We start from the raw sequence: 17305 nt of genomic DNA on the forward strand, positions 1-17305 counted from the left end.
TTCACAAGAAATATAAATATGAAATATATGTCAATTTTTCGTTATGATGAGTGATTAGCATAAAAATATTTAATAATAATAACAGAAATATGTCAGTTGTAATAAGGCAATAAAATTTAAAATTATGCAATAGTAAGATCGAGAAATTCCTTAACGGAGTACATAGGGTTATTCAATAAAAGGTTTCTGAGTTTGCGCCTAAATGTTTCGTCCGATGTTTCGAATTTTAAATCAGCGGGTCCTTTGTCGCTAGTGCCGTCCGATTCGAGATCATTCTTAATCGGGGTGGCCGGCGAGATTGTATTTCGGGCGCTCTCGTTTGTTCATACATATTTATATTATCTCGCACAAACATGATCACCTCGAACAGGTACTGGGAATAATGGCTCATGATCCCCTGCGAAACAAAAATGTCTCTGCAAGAGTGTCTACTATTCACCCCGACGACCGTACGCAATGCTCGCTTCTGTATTATCAACACTCTTGGCATCCGTGGAGTGCCGTAAGAGTGCCGTAAGACATCAGCGAGTGAAAGTGCGCAAAATATACCTGGCGCAGCGTGTCGTCTGATATTAAAAGTTTCAGTCTTCGCAACGCGTACACTGCACCACTCAACCTATTACAGAGCTTATCAATATGGATCTTCCAATTTAATTGAGTATCAAGTGTGAATCCTATAAAAAACGACACTCATCACACATGGGCATAGGGAGGCTTTTCACACACGGTGGCATTGTATCGCATCATTGTGACGGTGGCATGTTGAGACTTCGACATGAGAATAACATAATATTTGACTTAGTAGTATGCTTTTGGGGGTCATTTAACACTGCAGCTTACTGCACCTACAGTTAAGTACAGTGTGTACAGTCAACGCTAAATGGAGGGGACGAAATGCTTACCTTGGCGATAGTTGTTGCTGATTGTACTAAAACTAACTTTTATAATGTAAAACCCATATAGAAACGTAAGGTAACACGTGATGTACTGAAACGGGTAATTGATAATTTTTGCCTAGACTGTTACATTTTTAAAAAGATATTTGATTTATGATGGATTATAATTTTAATACTAATAACGGTATTTTTTTTATAATCTATAGTACCTACCTACTATTAACTTGAATGATAAACTATGTATTTTAAATTGGCGCATTAGTTAGAACTTCTTTTGTTGCATTCGCATAAACCAAAAGAAATTCACCCTTATTCCCTACACTATTGACTTCAAATTCAACTGCCAATTTTTTGCGTATTTATTATATAGTTGGTCAAACCAATTTGTCAGTAAGTAAGAACCAGGAAACCTATACTCATCCTTCACCAACAAATTCGACCAATTAGTTTCACATTACGTATGTTTTGTCCCTCACGGACGCACCTGTATAGCACATCTACAGAATCCTACCGACCTACCATCTATGATAATATTCTACAATTTCTTGTTGGACTATCGTTCGTTTTTTTAGCATTAGAAACTAGGTAAACAATCTTGATGTGTCTTTTAATTGAAAAACACATTTTAAAAATAAGTTACGGCAAATATGTAACAATTATGAATCTAATACGATCGTTTATATTCTTCTGCTTTCATAAGTACTAGTTTTTGAATTTTAAAAAGCGTTTTTCAATTCAAAGTCATGTCAAGATCGCTTACCTTCTTGCAAGTTCTTTCTAATGCTAAAAAAACGAACTATAGGTATATATTTGAAGCTCGCCCTACACTCGTGCGCGAATCGCGGCGCGAAGCCACGAACGTGAGTGACTCAATTTCGCAGATTCTGTTTCGCGCCGCGATTCGCGCACGAGTGTGGAGCGGGCTTGAGGTTTTTTTTTCAACAAACAACCACGGTGGTATTTTTTTTAATTTTATTTCATCCTAATCGCAAACTTTTGATCCTATAATTCAATATCCTCATGTTTCTTGGCTAGTGGTGAGCGGCGCTAACTCCGGCAGTCTATCTGGCTCGTAGTTGGGGTCCAGGGCCCTCGCTTTGATGATCTCCTTGTAGATGAAGGCGGATTTCCTCGGAGTCCTGATGCGGTCGTTGCTCTGGAAGTCTACCTCGTATAAGCCGAATTTTTCCCTGCAATTAATAAATATTATGTCAATAAATCGGTTTGCCTTAACTTAGACCCAGTGCTATGGACAGCTTCCACAAAGCCGTCGTTGAATTCGTCCACATCGCCTCCTAAGCAATCGAAACTGTTTTGGAGCTACCTGGTAAAGGTCGCGAGAGTCCGCTGGATGCGGGTGGCGCAAGACCGGTCATTGTGGCACTCTTTGGGGGAGGCCTATGTCCAGCAGTGGACGTCCTCTGGCTGATATGGTGATGATGTCAATAAATTGATAATGCAGAGTTCTTAGGTTCTGGGGGTAGTCAAGTGACAATCGACTCCAATCTACAGGAAAACAATTTGACATCTGTATGGCATTGTTGGGGTAGGTATTAAGATTAAGGTTGCCATAGGAGAAAAACCTTATAGCAGCAAAGCCTGTCAGTATTTTAGCACCCAGCCAGAAGCAGGTTGAGCTAACATGTGGTACAAGATCGGGGGGCACGGCAGTGCCCCCGCCAAGTCGAGCGCGAAGCAAACACTGCCGTACCATCCTTTACTGGAACCATTTCGCCGAATTTTCAGGCCCCTATTTGAGAACCTCTGGATAAGACCAGAACGCAGAAATTTTGGTCATCCAGTAAGCTATAATCACATACTTAAAATCCAAAATTTCAAGTCTGTAGGTCATTTAGTTCCAAAGTTAAGCGAAAGCAAAGTTTCGCATTTATGAAACTCACTCATGATCATCAGAATAGAACTAGTACTTCCCATAAACTCAGAGAACTGAAATTTGGTACAGAGTTAGGGTTTAATGGCCACATAAAGGGAAAACCTAAAAATATTGCAATATCAGTCACGTTTTAAAGATCTAAGAACTGCATAAGTAAGCTTGTAATCTCATATTTTATTTTTTATTTTATTTTATTTTATTTTATTTTATTTTATTTTATTGGGAAACAAACAGCTTTCAATCTTACACAATATGAATTAATATTAATAATACACAAGCCAAAACAGTTTCCACTGATAAATTAAAACAGAAATGCTCAAAGGGAATAACTTAATGAAATACAAAGGATACAAATAAAATACAAAGAATACAAAAGTATTATCCAAAGCAATCAAGTAAACCGAAAGTTATTGAACTGATATTTTAGCTGGCTAGTTAAAACGAGAAAAAAAAACAAATACTTAGTTACCTACATCCTATACTTATGTAAGTGTGTTCTTATTTAGGTTATAGTTTATTTTTCATTGAGGTGACAAATTTACCCAGCTTCATGTTGAACACATCAAAATTGGAATATTTAGAGTTATACGTAGAGCATGCTCTAACAAGATATGAGTTTTTGAAGTACCTAGTACGACAGAATGGAATGGCAAATAAAGCTTTGGATCTAGTTCGGGAATTAGGACATCTATATGAAATATTGCTAATAAGATATTGCGACTCGATTAGATGGTTTAGTAATTTAAACAGAAAAATTTGATCTTTTTGCTCCCTGCGCAGCTGGAGACTTACCATGTTATCACTATCAAACAATTTGAATCTATATTTCAACCATTTAATAAATTTATTTTGGATTTTTTCAATGGCATTAATATGCACTGCATATATAAATATATGATATTACAAAGTTACTGTTGCAGTTCCTACAAATAGTAGGTAAAGTAAAGTAAAGGTACACTACGATGTACGATGTGAGTATGAATGAAGATATGTTTAGTTATGATATGTGTATACATAGTATGGGTATGAGTACCCGAAAAGAAGGACTGCCTACAAAAAGAGATGAGATCCCATCAAAAACATTACATGTAAAAAGGTGCAAGTCTCGCAACGCTTTTACTACAAAAAAGTTTTGAGATGTGAAACCAAGTCGGTTATTTTAATCAGTGCCAGGGGGTGTTAAAACCGTATCAATAAGATATCTTTAATTTGTAATACGTAGGTATAATGACTTGGCCATCGCACGGCTGCATAATGACAAAAGGATCATCGTCACCTATTAAAAATAATTCTAATTGAACATAACGCTAGCGCTAATTGCAGTTTGAGCATTACACATATTTACGAGTACGGTACGAGTAAAGCATTATGTGCGATTTCCAAGTCATTATATGATGATTAGTGACGGATTACTGATTATTATTTAATTATTAGATTTAATGAATGGGCAATACGAAAAACTGTTGCTACTGTACAAGAATCAGAACCGGAAAAAAAGAAAAGAAAGATTTGTAATAATAAAAAAACTCCTAAAAAGAAAAAAAATGTGTTAAATAAGAAAATCTAATAAAATAAATCAATATGCCTACGTTTCTACAAAAAGAAGTGAAATCCCACCAAAAACATTCTGTAAAAAACTAGCCAAGTCTCGATGGAGCTGCTTGTTTATCTCTAAAAAGTAATGAAATCTAGACAAAGTCGTGCCAAGCCTAAGGTTCCTTACTGCGATTTCTTTATTATTATAGTTAATGTTGTGTGACTTGGCCGTTGAAGGGTACACAAGGGTACAAAATCAGGTGCTCCATGACACCATTGCACCAATCTGCCATTGCACCCAGTGTTGCCAACTCGGATTTTGAAAAAATGCTAGGCTAATGTCTAGATTATGCCAAAATTATGCCAAAGATTTTTGAAACACCTATGCTAAAAAAATGCTAAAATATCACTTGAAATTATTAGACACTTAAAGCACATACATTTTTCAAATTTACCGCCTTTTTCTACTGACAAGATCTGCTTGACCAACTTTATATAGTCCGTTGACGTCCATCCGTCCACAAAAGTCAAAATTCATATGAAAATATGAACCACATAAGGCGATGGCGCATATTGTTGCTGCCAAGTTGGTGCAAACTTGGCTTAGACTAAATTATGCTAAAAATTATGCCAGATGCTAAATGGAAAATTTTGGTGCCAAAGCGAGTGAAAATATGCCAGATCTGGCATCATTTATGCCAAGTTGGCAACACTGATTGCACCAAAAAGAAGTGTTTGTTTCAGGCTCGCCCATACATAAGTATTATTGAAATACGCAGCTTTATCAAGCCTACAATTGACTGGTTATTGAATCAACGTTTTCCAAGTGGCAATTTTCCATCGTCAATGGGTAGCGGTTCTGGCGACAGATTGGTGCAATGGTGTCATGGAGCACCTGGTTTTGTACCCTTGTGTACCCTTCAACGGCCAAGTCACACAACATTAACTATAATAATAAAGAAATCGCAGTAAGGAACCTTAGACTTGGCACGACTTTGTCTAGATTTCATTACTTTTTAGAGATAAACAAGCAGCTCCATCGAGACTTGGCTAGTTTTTTTACAGAATGTTTTTGGTGGGATCCTTTTGACATCTAAGTAGCTCTCGAATGATATAGGTACCTCAAAATAAAATCACTACAGACTTGTGTCGTCCAGTAAAGATATTTCCAAAGAATAAGTTCCACTCACTTGTATCCATGTTTCCACTCAAAGTTATCCATAAGGTTCCAAGCAGTGTATCCCTGTATGGTACAGCCCTCTATAGGGTCCGAAGCATACGCCACAGACTAGTGTCGTCCAGTAAAGATATTTCCAAAAATAAGTTCCACTCACTTGTATCCATATTTCCACTCAAAGTTATCCATAAGGCTCGAAGCAGTGTATCCCTGTATGGTACAGCCCTCTATAGCGTCCGAAGCATATTGAGGTAACTCCTGCCGCACAGACTAGTGTCGTCCACTAAAGATATTTCCAAAAATAAGTTCCACTCACTTGTATCCATGTTTCCACTCAAAGTTATCCATAAGGATCGAAGCAGTGTATCCCTGTATGGTACAGCCCTCTATAGCGTCTAGAAGCATATTGAAGTAACTCCTGCCGCACAGACTAGTGTCGTCCAGTAAAGATATTTCCAAAAATAAGTTCCACTCACTTGTATCCATGTTTCCACTCAAAGTTATCCATGAGACTCCAAGCAGTGTATCCCTGTATGTCACAGCCTTCGTCTATAGCGTCTAGAACCATATTGAGGTAACTCCTGAGGTACTGTATTCTTGTATCGTCCAGTAGCCCACGGCCCGTCGACCAGCCGTTTTCAGTTATGACCACAGTTGGGTTGTCGTATTGGTTTTTTATATCGATTAGTATTTTGTAGAAGCCCCAGGGAACCATCTGAAAGGAGACAGGTTTTGTATCACTAAGTATACCTTATAAAAGTTATAAAACAAAGTCCCACGCCACGTCTGTCTGTTTCTGAGTATGTATGTTCGCGATAAACCAAAACTACTGAATGGATTTTCATGGGGTTTTCACCTATCAAAAGAGTGATTCTTGATAAAGTTTAAGGTATATAATTTAAGGCTTGGTGTAACCCGAACGAAGCCGGGGCGGGTCTCTCGTTAACATAACGAATAAACAAGCGCGAGCGTGAATTTTCCTGCTCGTAAAATTGTTCTCGAACTCCATGCATTCAGATTCCGAATTATTGTCACTGTAGCCGACGTGCCCCTCCACTACAATATTATTTGCGTTAATATTTGTATAAAATAAGTAAAATAAAATTAGATCAATTTTCATAGTAAAGCTCAAAATAACAGTTGCCTTGTAGGTCGGTTCCGTTACGGCAAACATCGTTCGGCCATAAAAGTGCTCTTTGTTATTACTGCAATGCATACCTAAGCTCTGACCGCTACGCGCGGCCTTTGTATTCGTTAAGTTCCTGTAACGTTATTTTATTAGGGGTATTATCTTTGTGTTTTACCGAGCCTAGCGGCAGAATCAAAGGAGTACTAACCAGAAGGTGCCTGTTCACTCTTGATTTGAAGGTTGCCGGGTTATAAGAACACGGAAATATAGACGCCGGCAAGGAATTCCATTCCTTGGCAGTGCGCATAAGGAAAGTAGAAGCAAAGCGCTTCGTGCGAATTGATGGAATATCTACCATGTAAGGATGGAAACCGGCCGTGCGTCTAAAAGTTTTATTATTTTGTATTTTAGCGTAGTTTTAGTTGCGCGAGAAGCTCTTGGTACCGTACAGCGTACCGTTAGCAGGAGATAGTGGGGATGCACATGTTCAAAACAAGGATACTGTTACTTGCGGCGGTAACACGGTCGCATTTTTATCGCTTGTCACCATGAACGCGAGTGTGGAGTCGATTTCGCAGATCGGCGAATTCGACCCCACACTCGTGTTCGCGGCTTCGCGCCGCGATTCGCGCACGAGTGTGAAGCGGGCTTCAATGTACCGCCACTTTCGTATGTACAGTCGACGTCAAAGATATGTTTACATTTTTTGCCTTATTACAGTCAGCAGCAGATATACCTGAGCGGGCAAGGTGTCCAAGAAAACATATACACTTCAATCGTCACAAAAATAAAGACATCTAAGATGTCATTTTCACGTAGGCTTTCAGTTCGTCACAAATACCTTAACTTCTGAGTTTTTCTTTAACACATACACCCTTATTTAATCACAATGACAATAACGGTTAAAAAGTCAGTGGTAACTAAGCAATCATATTCAAGCTGCTGTCATTAATACCTACACGCACTGCCAATCACGTACGTCAGCAGCCAGGGTGCCACCAGTTGCTAAGCAGTTGTTATTTCAATGGTAACTAAGCATCAACATTTTATCTGTTTAACTTTAAAATAAATACTGTAGCACTACGAATTGACACCTCCTTTCTTAAAGAAGTATTTTATCGTTAAGTGTCAAACTTATACAATAAATAAGTAGGTTCTACTAGAATGATCGGTTTTTTTATTTTAACTGTCATATGCAGCTGTTCTTCCAAACCGTTGATCATATTATATACCTATGTTAATATATTTATTTAGCCCACTTATTGTAGTAAAATATACTATACAGGGTGGCCCATTTAGATCGGCCAATATGGGAAAATCTGATACTATACGATATACACCGATCTCTTCTTAGGAATCATGTCATCGATTTTAGTAACACAAAAAACTGCATTCATATATTTAAAAAAATGTGTACTCAGCTCGGGAATTGAACCCCGAACGTTTTGAAAAATAAAACTAAGACTATTTCTATTTAGATATCGATTGTGTAGGTCTTAAGCAATAAATGTTACTATGAAACATGATGTCTGAAATTAATAAAATGCATTGTTTTCATATCCTTTAATTTAATTTAGTCAGTTTTCGAAGAGACCAGCATTTTTAGGGTTCCGTACCCAAAGGGTAAAACGGGACCCTATTACTAAGACTCTGCTGTCCGTCCGTCTGTCCATCCATCCGTCCGTCTGTCACCAGGCTGTATCTCAGGAACCGTGATAGCTAGACAGTTCAAATTTTCACAAATGATGTATTTCTGTTGACGCTATTATAAGTAACAAGAAATACTAAAAACAGAATAAAATAAAGATTTAAGTGGGGCTCCCATACAACAAACGTGATTTTTGAGTAGTAAATATCAAATGGCATTCCGCACAGGAGTAATCTAAGTAACGCCCACTGCGGGTTCAAACCTACAACGTCCTGATAGAAAGTCGTACATACGCTACATGTGACATTATCTTCAAAAATTATATAAACTAATGCGAAATTAACATAAAACCAGAAGACACAAATTAATAATAGAAATGAAACCCAAAAAAAAAAACAAAACCTGTAATCTCTAGGTGCTTGCGACTGAGATTTGAACCCGCGGTCTCTGCTTTGAAAAGCAAACGCCTGTTACTGAGACCACGACGTGCCTTGACAATTGGCTCTAAATTCGGCTTCAGTTAGCTTTTGCTATGTGTCATTCGTCTTGACGATTCTGTTAAAAGAAATAGTTTGCAGTAAGTTGACCGAGAGGCTCCTGTCAAATGGTTGAAGGGCAAAACGTGAGATAGATGTATGTGATGACAAGACTGTACTGCTTTCGATGATTGTCAAAACGCTTTACCTGAAATTAGCATGGCTATCTTTTATTCAATATTCGACCATACTTGTATGCTTTAAAGTCTATTTTTCCATATTGTTCAGATATATTTGACACGTTGACCGCTTAGATACCATTGGTTTTTTGACAGCTAAGGTATCAATGATTTGTTGTAAGTGTAGAAATTAATGAATAGCGACTGTTAACATATTTGTGACACGTTGAGCGCTCACAAGTAAATACTACCGTGACAGTCAACAACTTTTTGACAGTTTAAACGTTTACCTCTCTTTGAGCACCTGGAGTGTATAGCGACTTCTGCTGCTGACTGTACAAGGGAGTAAGGTGCAAAAGTGTAAACATATATTTGACGTCGACTGTACCTAAATACGAAAGTGACGGGCATAGTGACAGGCGATAAAAAAGGAACCATGCGCTGTCCGAAAGTATTTATTCTCCTAAAATAGACTTATATCAATGAAACTCAGTCAACTTTAGGAGAATAAATACTTTCGGACAAGGAGGTTTACAGGGCAAAAATGGACTAAATTAGATATTATAGTACTTATGTCAGCTGTCAACCGAACCGACAAAAGGATGATCACGCTAGACCGGGCCGTGCCGGGGCCGTGGAGCCCAACGTAATTTTCTATGACGGCTGATCGGTGATTGCCGTAGAAAACGAAGGCCTCGGCCCGATATGGCGTGAGTCATTTAGGGGAGACCGAGGTGAGTTGTGACAGAGGAGAGTTGTGACATCCTCGATTTTTTGGAATCTATTTATTAACTAGAAACTAGGTCGCAATAGTGTGCGTTTGTTAGCTCGTAACTTGAACTAAGAAACGCGCGCTATTGCGACCTAGTTTCTAGTTAATTGATTCTAAAAAACCGGGCAAGTGCGAGTCGGACTCGCGCACGAAGGGTTCCGTACCATAATGCAAAAAAAAAAAACAAAAAAAAGCAAAAAAAAACGGTCACCCATCCAAGTACTGACCCCTCCCGACGTTGCTTAACTTTGGTCAAAAATCACGTTTGTTGTATGGGAGCCCCATTTAAATCTTTATTTTATTCTGTTTTTAGTATTTGTTGTTATAGCGGCAACAGAAATACATCATCTGTGAAAATTTCAACTCTCTAGCTATCACGGTTCGTGAGATACAGCCTGGTGACAGACGGACGGACGGACGGACGGACGGACGGACGGACAGCGAAGTCTTAGTAATAGGGTCCCGTTTTACCCTTTGGGTACGGAACCCTAAAAATCGACGACGTCACAACTCTCCTCTGTCACAACTCGGTCTCCCCTACTACCGCCTTTTACTCAATTACTTAAATTGAGTACACAAACCTGCAACCAACTAGACTGCGATTGCGTCCAACTCTGGTCCTTAACGAGCACCACACCCATGTCGTCCATATACGACGGTGTAGCATACATGCCGTCCAGTGACGCATCTCTGAAAGATAAATATTTTTTTGGCAAAAAATCCATTTTTGGTACAAGCTTTTATCGCTGACTGTACTTTTCTTTCCACGGGCAACTAATACTCATCGAGATAATTCTAAAAACCCCAAACACAATTAGGTTTCGTTGTTTAATCACAGAGTTCCTATGGCCACCTCCGGTCTCCATCATCAGATCAGCTCGATGACACCATAATATTGCATTATCACCCGACTTACGTATGTATGCAAAATTTCAGCTCAATCGGAAACCGGGAAGTGGATCAAATTTAACTTGCAAGATTTGATTACACAGACAGACAGACAGACAACGGTCAGGTTAAAGTAAATAAAAGCTTGTAATAAAAAGATGTTCATTTGATCAAGGTGCATGTGGGGCCCCATTTCTCAAACGATATTGGTCTAATACTATTAGTCTGTTGTCAGGGCAACACATATGATTTGACAGGGGCCTATTTCTCGAACGATATTAGACTAATATTATTTAGTCGACGAACTGTCAAATCGTATGGGTTGCTATGACAACACCAGTGTTGGCCGTAATGGTTAATTCTAATTAACAATTAATCAATTGCATTAACCATTAATTCCGCAATTAATCAATTGCATTACGCATCAATTTAATTAAAGTTAGTTAGAATTGAATCTTGAGACGTTTAATTACATTGATTGTCAATCTAATTGCCTATTTAATGGCATTAAAGTTTCAAAAAATTAATTAGAATTACTCTCAATTGCATTAACGTTTAATGGAATTAAATATTTTTTTCATAAACTAATAATTAATGTTAATTTTGCTTGAAACTATTAAATGGGAATACACTCATTATTGGTGTATTTTTATTTGTCCCTGTCATATGTGAGTTGGAGTTAAATGGGAAACGGGGACAAATGGGATATATTCATTTATATGAAGCGCTTATTCCATCTGCTCCAGGCGGGAACAAATGGGAAAATATCGGATAATGATGTGTTCCCATTTGTCGCCACACCAATAAAGTGGGGAAAAATGGGAATAATTTATATGCAAACTGCACATATATTTCCTATATGTTCCCCGTGGGAACAAATGGGAATACACCCATTATTGTTAGTTATAATGGGTGCTCATAAAATAAATAAATAAAATAAATAAAATAAATAAAATAAATAAAATAAATAAAATAAATAAAATAAATAAAATAAATAAAATAAATAAAATAAATAAAATAAATAAAATAAATAAAATAAATAAAATAAATAAAATAAATAAAATAAATAAAATAAATAAAATAAATAAAATAAATAAAATAAATAAAATAAATAAAATAAATAAAATAAATAAAATAAATAAAATAAATAAAATAAATAAAATAAATAAAATAAATAAAATAAATAAAATAAATAAAATAAATAAAATAAATAAAATAAATAAAATAAATAAAATAAATAAAATAAATAAAATAAATAAAATAAATAAAATAAATAAAATAAATAAAATAAATAAAATAAATAAAATAAATAAAATAAATAAAATAAATAAAATAAATAAAATAAATAAAATAAATAAAATAAATAAAATAAATAAAATAAATAAAATAAATAAAATAAATAAAATAAATAAAATAAATAAAATAAATAAAATAAATAAAATAAATAAAATAAATAAAATAAATAAAATAAATAAAATAAATAAAATAAATAAAATAAATAAAATAAATAAAATAAATAAAATAAATAAAATAAATAAAATAAATAAAATAAATAAAATAAATAAAATAAATAAAATAAATAAAATAAATAAAATAAATAAAATAAATAAAATAAATAAAATAAATTAAATAAATTAAATAAATTAAATAAATTAAATAAATTAAATAAATTAAATAAATTAAATAAATTAAATAAATTAAATAAATTAAATAAATTAAATAAATAAAATAAATAAAATAAATAAAATAAATAAAATAAATAAAATAAATAAAATAAATAAAATAAATAAAATAAATAAAATAAATAAAATAAATAAAATAAATAAAATAAATAAAATAAATAAAATAAATAAAATAAATAAAATAAATAAAAGTCAAGGCGGCACTCGGGCCGCAAGTGATAGGTTCACGAGCCGCATGCGGCCCGCGGGCCGCAGGTTGCCGACCGCTGCACTAGACCTTTGATCCCTTGGGCGTCTTTATAAAATTACGATATTTATTCTTGTTAATGTGTATTTACTTGATGATTTATTATTATATATAATATCTTAAATTTTATTCGATTTTACATATTATGTATGTATGTATAAAACTTAACAAACTAAAACCCTTGTTAATTGTTAATTATCAATCACATGTTTAATTTTCATTAAAAATTGTTTTAGTTTTTAATGGTTTGTAAAGCAATAACCATTAATTCTTTTTAATTGTTAGTGGTTCGTAATAAATTAACATTAATGCAAATTGATGTTCAATGCAATTGATAATTAATTTTCCTTCAATGGTTAATGGCTAATGGCAATTAACCTTTTCAATGGTTAATTTTTAATGGTCAATTGCATTAACGTTCGGCCAACACTGGACAACACACTAATAATATCAGACTAATATCGAGAAATGGGCCCTAGTTCGTGGACTAATAATATTAGACTAATATCGTTCGAAAATTGGCCCCAGATCTCGCGAATGCGCCGAAACGATAACTTGTCATTTGCGAAATCTCTAACTGAAGAAGGAGTGATTTCTCTTTCTTCAGGTAGCGATGTGATGTAATCTAAAGAGCCGACCCCAAATCAAATGGGATGCGGCTAGTAGGCAGCTAACTAAGCTAAATGTTATGGTGTCACATCGCTAGCTCGAATATATCTGTTTCGGTAGTACTTCAAAGCCATACTAGAATACTTACTCTAGTATTTCTAGTATGGCTTTCTAGTACGGACCAGAAGGCTTAGCCAAGTGTCAATCGATTTATAGAACACGCCAATTGAAACTTAAGTAGACCAGGTACATAATGCATGGAAATGATGACGTCACTTGTCGTTTAATCTATTATCCCGAAACATTTTTATTTTTCGATTAGCTTTTCTCGGCACCATTTTTGTTGTGTCTTGCTTTCTTACCTACCTCGTGTTTTCTGGTCTCTTATCTATATTCGTAGCAAAGGCGTTGGTGTGTTTCTGGCATGCTAGCGTTTCGTTACCTGTACGCCATCTTGGTCGTGTACGAGTTAACTCCGAAGAAGTCTGCAGAGCCGCGAATGTAGGCTACCTCCTTGGCCGAGAGCTCCGGAAGACGGGACCGGACGAAGCCCTGCTCAGCACTCTTGTAGGCCACGTTGTGCTTCAGCTCTTGGGGATAATCGCCCTCTTTTGAGAAGATTGGATGCGCGTATTGGCCCCACTGGAATTTCAAAAGTTTATTTATATCGCTTAACTTCAAACTTGGATAATTTCATTCAACCCTCTTGGGATATATTTACCCTATTCTTAATACCAAAATCTGGCATCTTATGTCTGATTTGTTGCTTTGGTCTCTCCCCTACTAATTTCTCGAAGTTGGATTTATTCTAGCTAAATAATTCTATTCGATTCTGTGCTTGTTTGTGGTACTTTACTTAAGCCAATACCCATGCACTAATAGTACCTAATTAAGTAATGTGGATAGGTACTCACGTCGAACTGCCTAGCATCAAACGCTGCCTGATCATCTTCCAAAGTATCCGTATTAGGTTCATACCACGTGCAGCTTATAGAAATACCGATGGTGCCGTTCTGCATCGTTCTGTACGTATCATGATATAAATGATAGACTTTAGCATGCGCCAGCAATACATTCTTCGAGCAGATATACTCCCCTACTCCGGTAGCGTTCAGAAAAGGCGCTTTGCCATCGCTGCCGTACCCTTCATAGCAAATCTGTTTCGGCTCATTAATAGTTATCCACCTTTTAACCCTGTCTCCGAACTTTTTAAAAAGGATTTTCGCGTAATCGTGAAACCAAGTCGCAACAAGGGGGTTAGTCCATCCACCGAGTTGCTGCAAGTTTGCAGGAAGATCCCAATGGTACATGGTCACTAAAGGTTGGATGTTATTATCAAGCAATGCATTGATTAACTTGTTATAGTAATTGATCCCAAGGGTGTTGATTTTGTTTGGGAATCCGTTCGGCAGAATTCTAGTCCAGGATATGGAGAATCTGTAGAAATCCAGGCCAAGTTCTTTAGCCATTTGTACGTCTCGTTTGTAGTGGTGGTAAGAATCAGAGGCGATGTCTCCAGTGCTTTGATCTTCAATAGGGGATGGGTCCATGTGTGTCGCTACATCCCATATTGATACGCCTTTGCCTGGTGTACAGAAAAACAATGTGATGTTAAAATATACCCAGACTTTGCCCAGACTAGACTATCTCTATCGCTTGAATATACCTAAGCATTAAAGAAGCAGATTAAGGAGTTGCAAAACCGTGTAGAGTCTGTTCCGAAAAGAGAAGAGTCGCGGCGACTCTTCTCTTTCCGCACAGACTATGTAATAATTTTCGTTTTGAAGTAACAGGGCAGTGTTGGCGGTTGACAACCCGGGTGTGAAAGAGATTCAGTTGACTTACCGTCTTCGTCCCAAGCGCCTTCGACTTCGCGTAATATACTTACATATTGGGCCCCATACATTGTACGACTCTTCTCTTTCCGCACAGACTCTATGTAATAATTTACGTTTTGAAGTAACAGGGCAGTGTTGGCGGTTGGCAACCCGGGTGTGAAAGAGATTCATTTGACTTACCGTCTTCGTCCCAAGCGCCTTCGACTTGGTAGGCCGCTGTAGCGGCCCCAAATTGGAAGCCTGGCGGAAATTTCCGAATGTCGCCCTTCGAAGACGCATGGTGGGTCCAGGAGATTAAAAGAAGACTGGAAAATATGAATATTCTGATATTTCTCAATGAGATTCCATGTCATTTAGTTGTGAACTACATAGCGTAACTTAAATTAAGAGTGTGTGATAGCGGCATGATAAAATTATATTAGATATGATTTATGACGTTTTATTTATTTTTAGACTTAGTTTTTTCCTGCTTGCACTAATTTCCTTGAAAAAATAAGAGCAGGCAGAAGAAGCCGTTTCAAAATTTAAAAGTGGAAAAATTACTGCCGCGGGTGAGACTTGAACTCACGGTCTCTGGATCATCTCAGGAGTTACCGAGCTAGCGATAGAGATGGCGCTGCTAAATATTTTCTGAAAATAATTTAATTTGTTCTAATACTTCTTTATAGTATAAAAATATACTTACCAGATGAGAGCAGCTGACCCGTTCATCTCGACTGCCGTGTTACTCGATACTATCACCTTACTCTACTCACGTTATCATTATCTTGACGTGAGGGGCGATTCTGCAATCTTTGCGAGACATTATCTCATCGTTACGCTCGGATTATTCTCATTACCAGACTCAGAGGATATAACCAAACGGAGACGACATGTCTATAATTTTCGGTACAAAATAATCTGCCGTTTTTTGCGGGGGAGGGGCACATCAAAATGTATACGGAACGTCAAAATAGCCATGTCAGATAAACGTCAGCCCATACATGTGGTTGACCATTGGCCGCCTATTTTCGACAGAGGGGAACGCCTGTTAATGACCACTCCGTTTGGTTATATTCTCTAAGTTACTAGACATCGTTTTTATAGCATTTTTGGTGCAACGGAATTGGTATAGATAATTCCAACTGAAATTGTAAATTAAGGTTAATATTAACGCAATTAACGCTAATCAATCATTAGGGTTGAAGTTGTTCATACCAATTCCGTTAACCACACTCCGCAGCACCAAAAACGCTATACTTAGGTATATTTTACGATGTGTACTCATTACAAGCTTCTAATTATACTTATTGCCCTGTTATTATTTACAAGTTTTTATTTAACTTGTCCTGCTATTACACCTGTCATAGTTTTTTTAACATTAGAAATAAGGTAAACAATCTTGGTGTGTCTTTTAATTGAAAAACACATTTTAAAAATAAGTTACGGCAAATATGTAACAATTATGAATCTAATACGATCATTTATATTCTTCTGCTTTCATAAGTACTAGTTTTTAATTTTTAAAAAGCGTTTTTCAATTAAAAGACATGTCAAGATCGCTTACCTTCTTGCAAGTTCTTTCTAATGCTTAAAAAAAACGAACTATAGTAGGTATGCGTCAAGTCTTGGAAACTACATTTGACTCACTTCCTAATATCTGGTTTGGGGTTGTTAGAATACTTAGTCTCGATTCTCGACGAGTATTAGTCAGCAATAAAAGCATGTACCAAAAATTTTTTTTTTGCTAAAGCCTAAATACTTATGTATTAATATTTTTTTACTTCAATTTAAATTGTTACCTACGAGTATAATTAAGCAAATTTAACATTACAAATATTACAATGCTAATTACTAGATCAGCATTTATCTTCTGTATCTATAAACTATTTAGATTATCTAAACTTTACGTGACCCTACGGTTCACTACAATCATTGCCAATGCTCTACATTCCGTGCGTAAACAACTATTACAAAGTTTTAACTAAAAATAATCTAATGATATAAATAATCTAAAATTTAAAATTAGTTTGGGTAGCACATCGTAACTGGTGAATTTCCAATATGACTTGGAACTTCGGTAGTGTAACAGTTACGGTAGATGTCGCTAGGGTCCCCTTGACCCATAGTCTGATAAAACATGGTCTTCTCTTCCCAGAGTGACACAAGCCTACGTCACAATAACGTTGCCACTTTGTATAGAGCTATTGCATATTATTATATAGCGCTGTCGCATGATGACGTAGGCTTGTGTCAGTCACGTGGTCGGAAGGGAGTACCAGACGGACTATATTATTATACCATACCATGCCCTTGACCCATAATATGGTGGAAATGTTTGCTAGCCATGGATGA

At 36.2% G+C, this 17305-nt stretch overlaps 1 protein-coding gene and 1 long non-coding RNA gene across 2 annotated transcripts; both read right to left on the reverse strand.

The window, feature by feature from the left end:
• Nucleotides 1-1877: 1877 nt before the first annotated feature.
• LOC134675301 (myrosinase 1-like) lies at nt 1878-15704 on the reverse strand. Its single transcript, XM_063533506.1, has 7 exons — nt 15657-15704; nt 15152-15276; nt 14048-14718; nt 13576-13775; nt 10289-10397; nt 5980-6218; nt 1878-2086 (listed from the first exon to the last, which is right to left on the reverse strand). The coding sequence occupies exons 1-7, from the start codon at nt 15680-15682 to the stop codon at nt 1915-1917; spliced, it is 1542 nt and encodes a 513-aa protein (XP_063389576.1). The 5' UTR covers nt 15683-15704; the 3' UTR covers nt 1878-1914.
• Nucleotides 3308-3670, reverse strand: LOC134675302 (uncharacterized). Its single transcript, XR_010099730.1, has 2 exons — nt 3429-3670; nt 3308-3391 (listed from the first exon to the last, which is right to left on the reverse strand). It is a non-coding gene; the product is annotated as an uncharacterized LOC134675302 (long non-coding RNA).
• Nucleotides 15705-17305: the final 1601 nt, after the last annotated feature.

The sequence above is a fragment of the Cydia fagiglandana genome, chromosome 21, assembly GCF_963556715.1.
Source record: "Cydia fagiglandana chromosome 21, ilCydFagi1.1, whole genome shotgun sequence".
NCBI classification, from domain to species: domain Eukaryota; kingdom Metazoa; phylum Arthropoda; class Insecta; order Lepidoptera; family Tortricidae; genus Cydia; species Cydia fagiglandana.

Bases quoted from the DNA above. Each gene is read 5' to 3' on its own strand.
- LOC134675301 (XM_063533506.1), bottom strand. From the start codon at position 15,682: ATGAACGGGTCAGCTGCTCTCATCTG. The intron at 14,719-15,151 runs GTAAGTCAAATG...TCTGTACACCAG, and splicing joins AGGCGCTTGGGACGAAGACG to GCAAAGGCGTATCAATATGG. The intron at 13,776-14,047 runs GTGAGTACCTAT...TTGAAATTCCAG, and splicing joins TTGATGCTAGGCAGTTCGAC to TGGGGCCAATACGCGCATCC.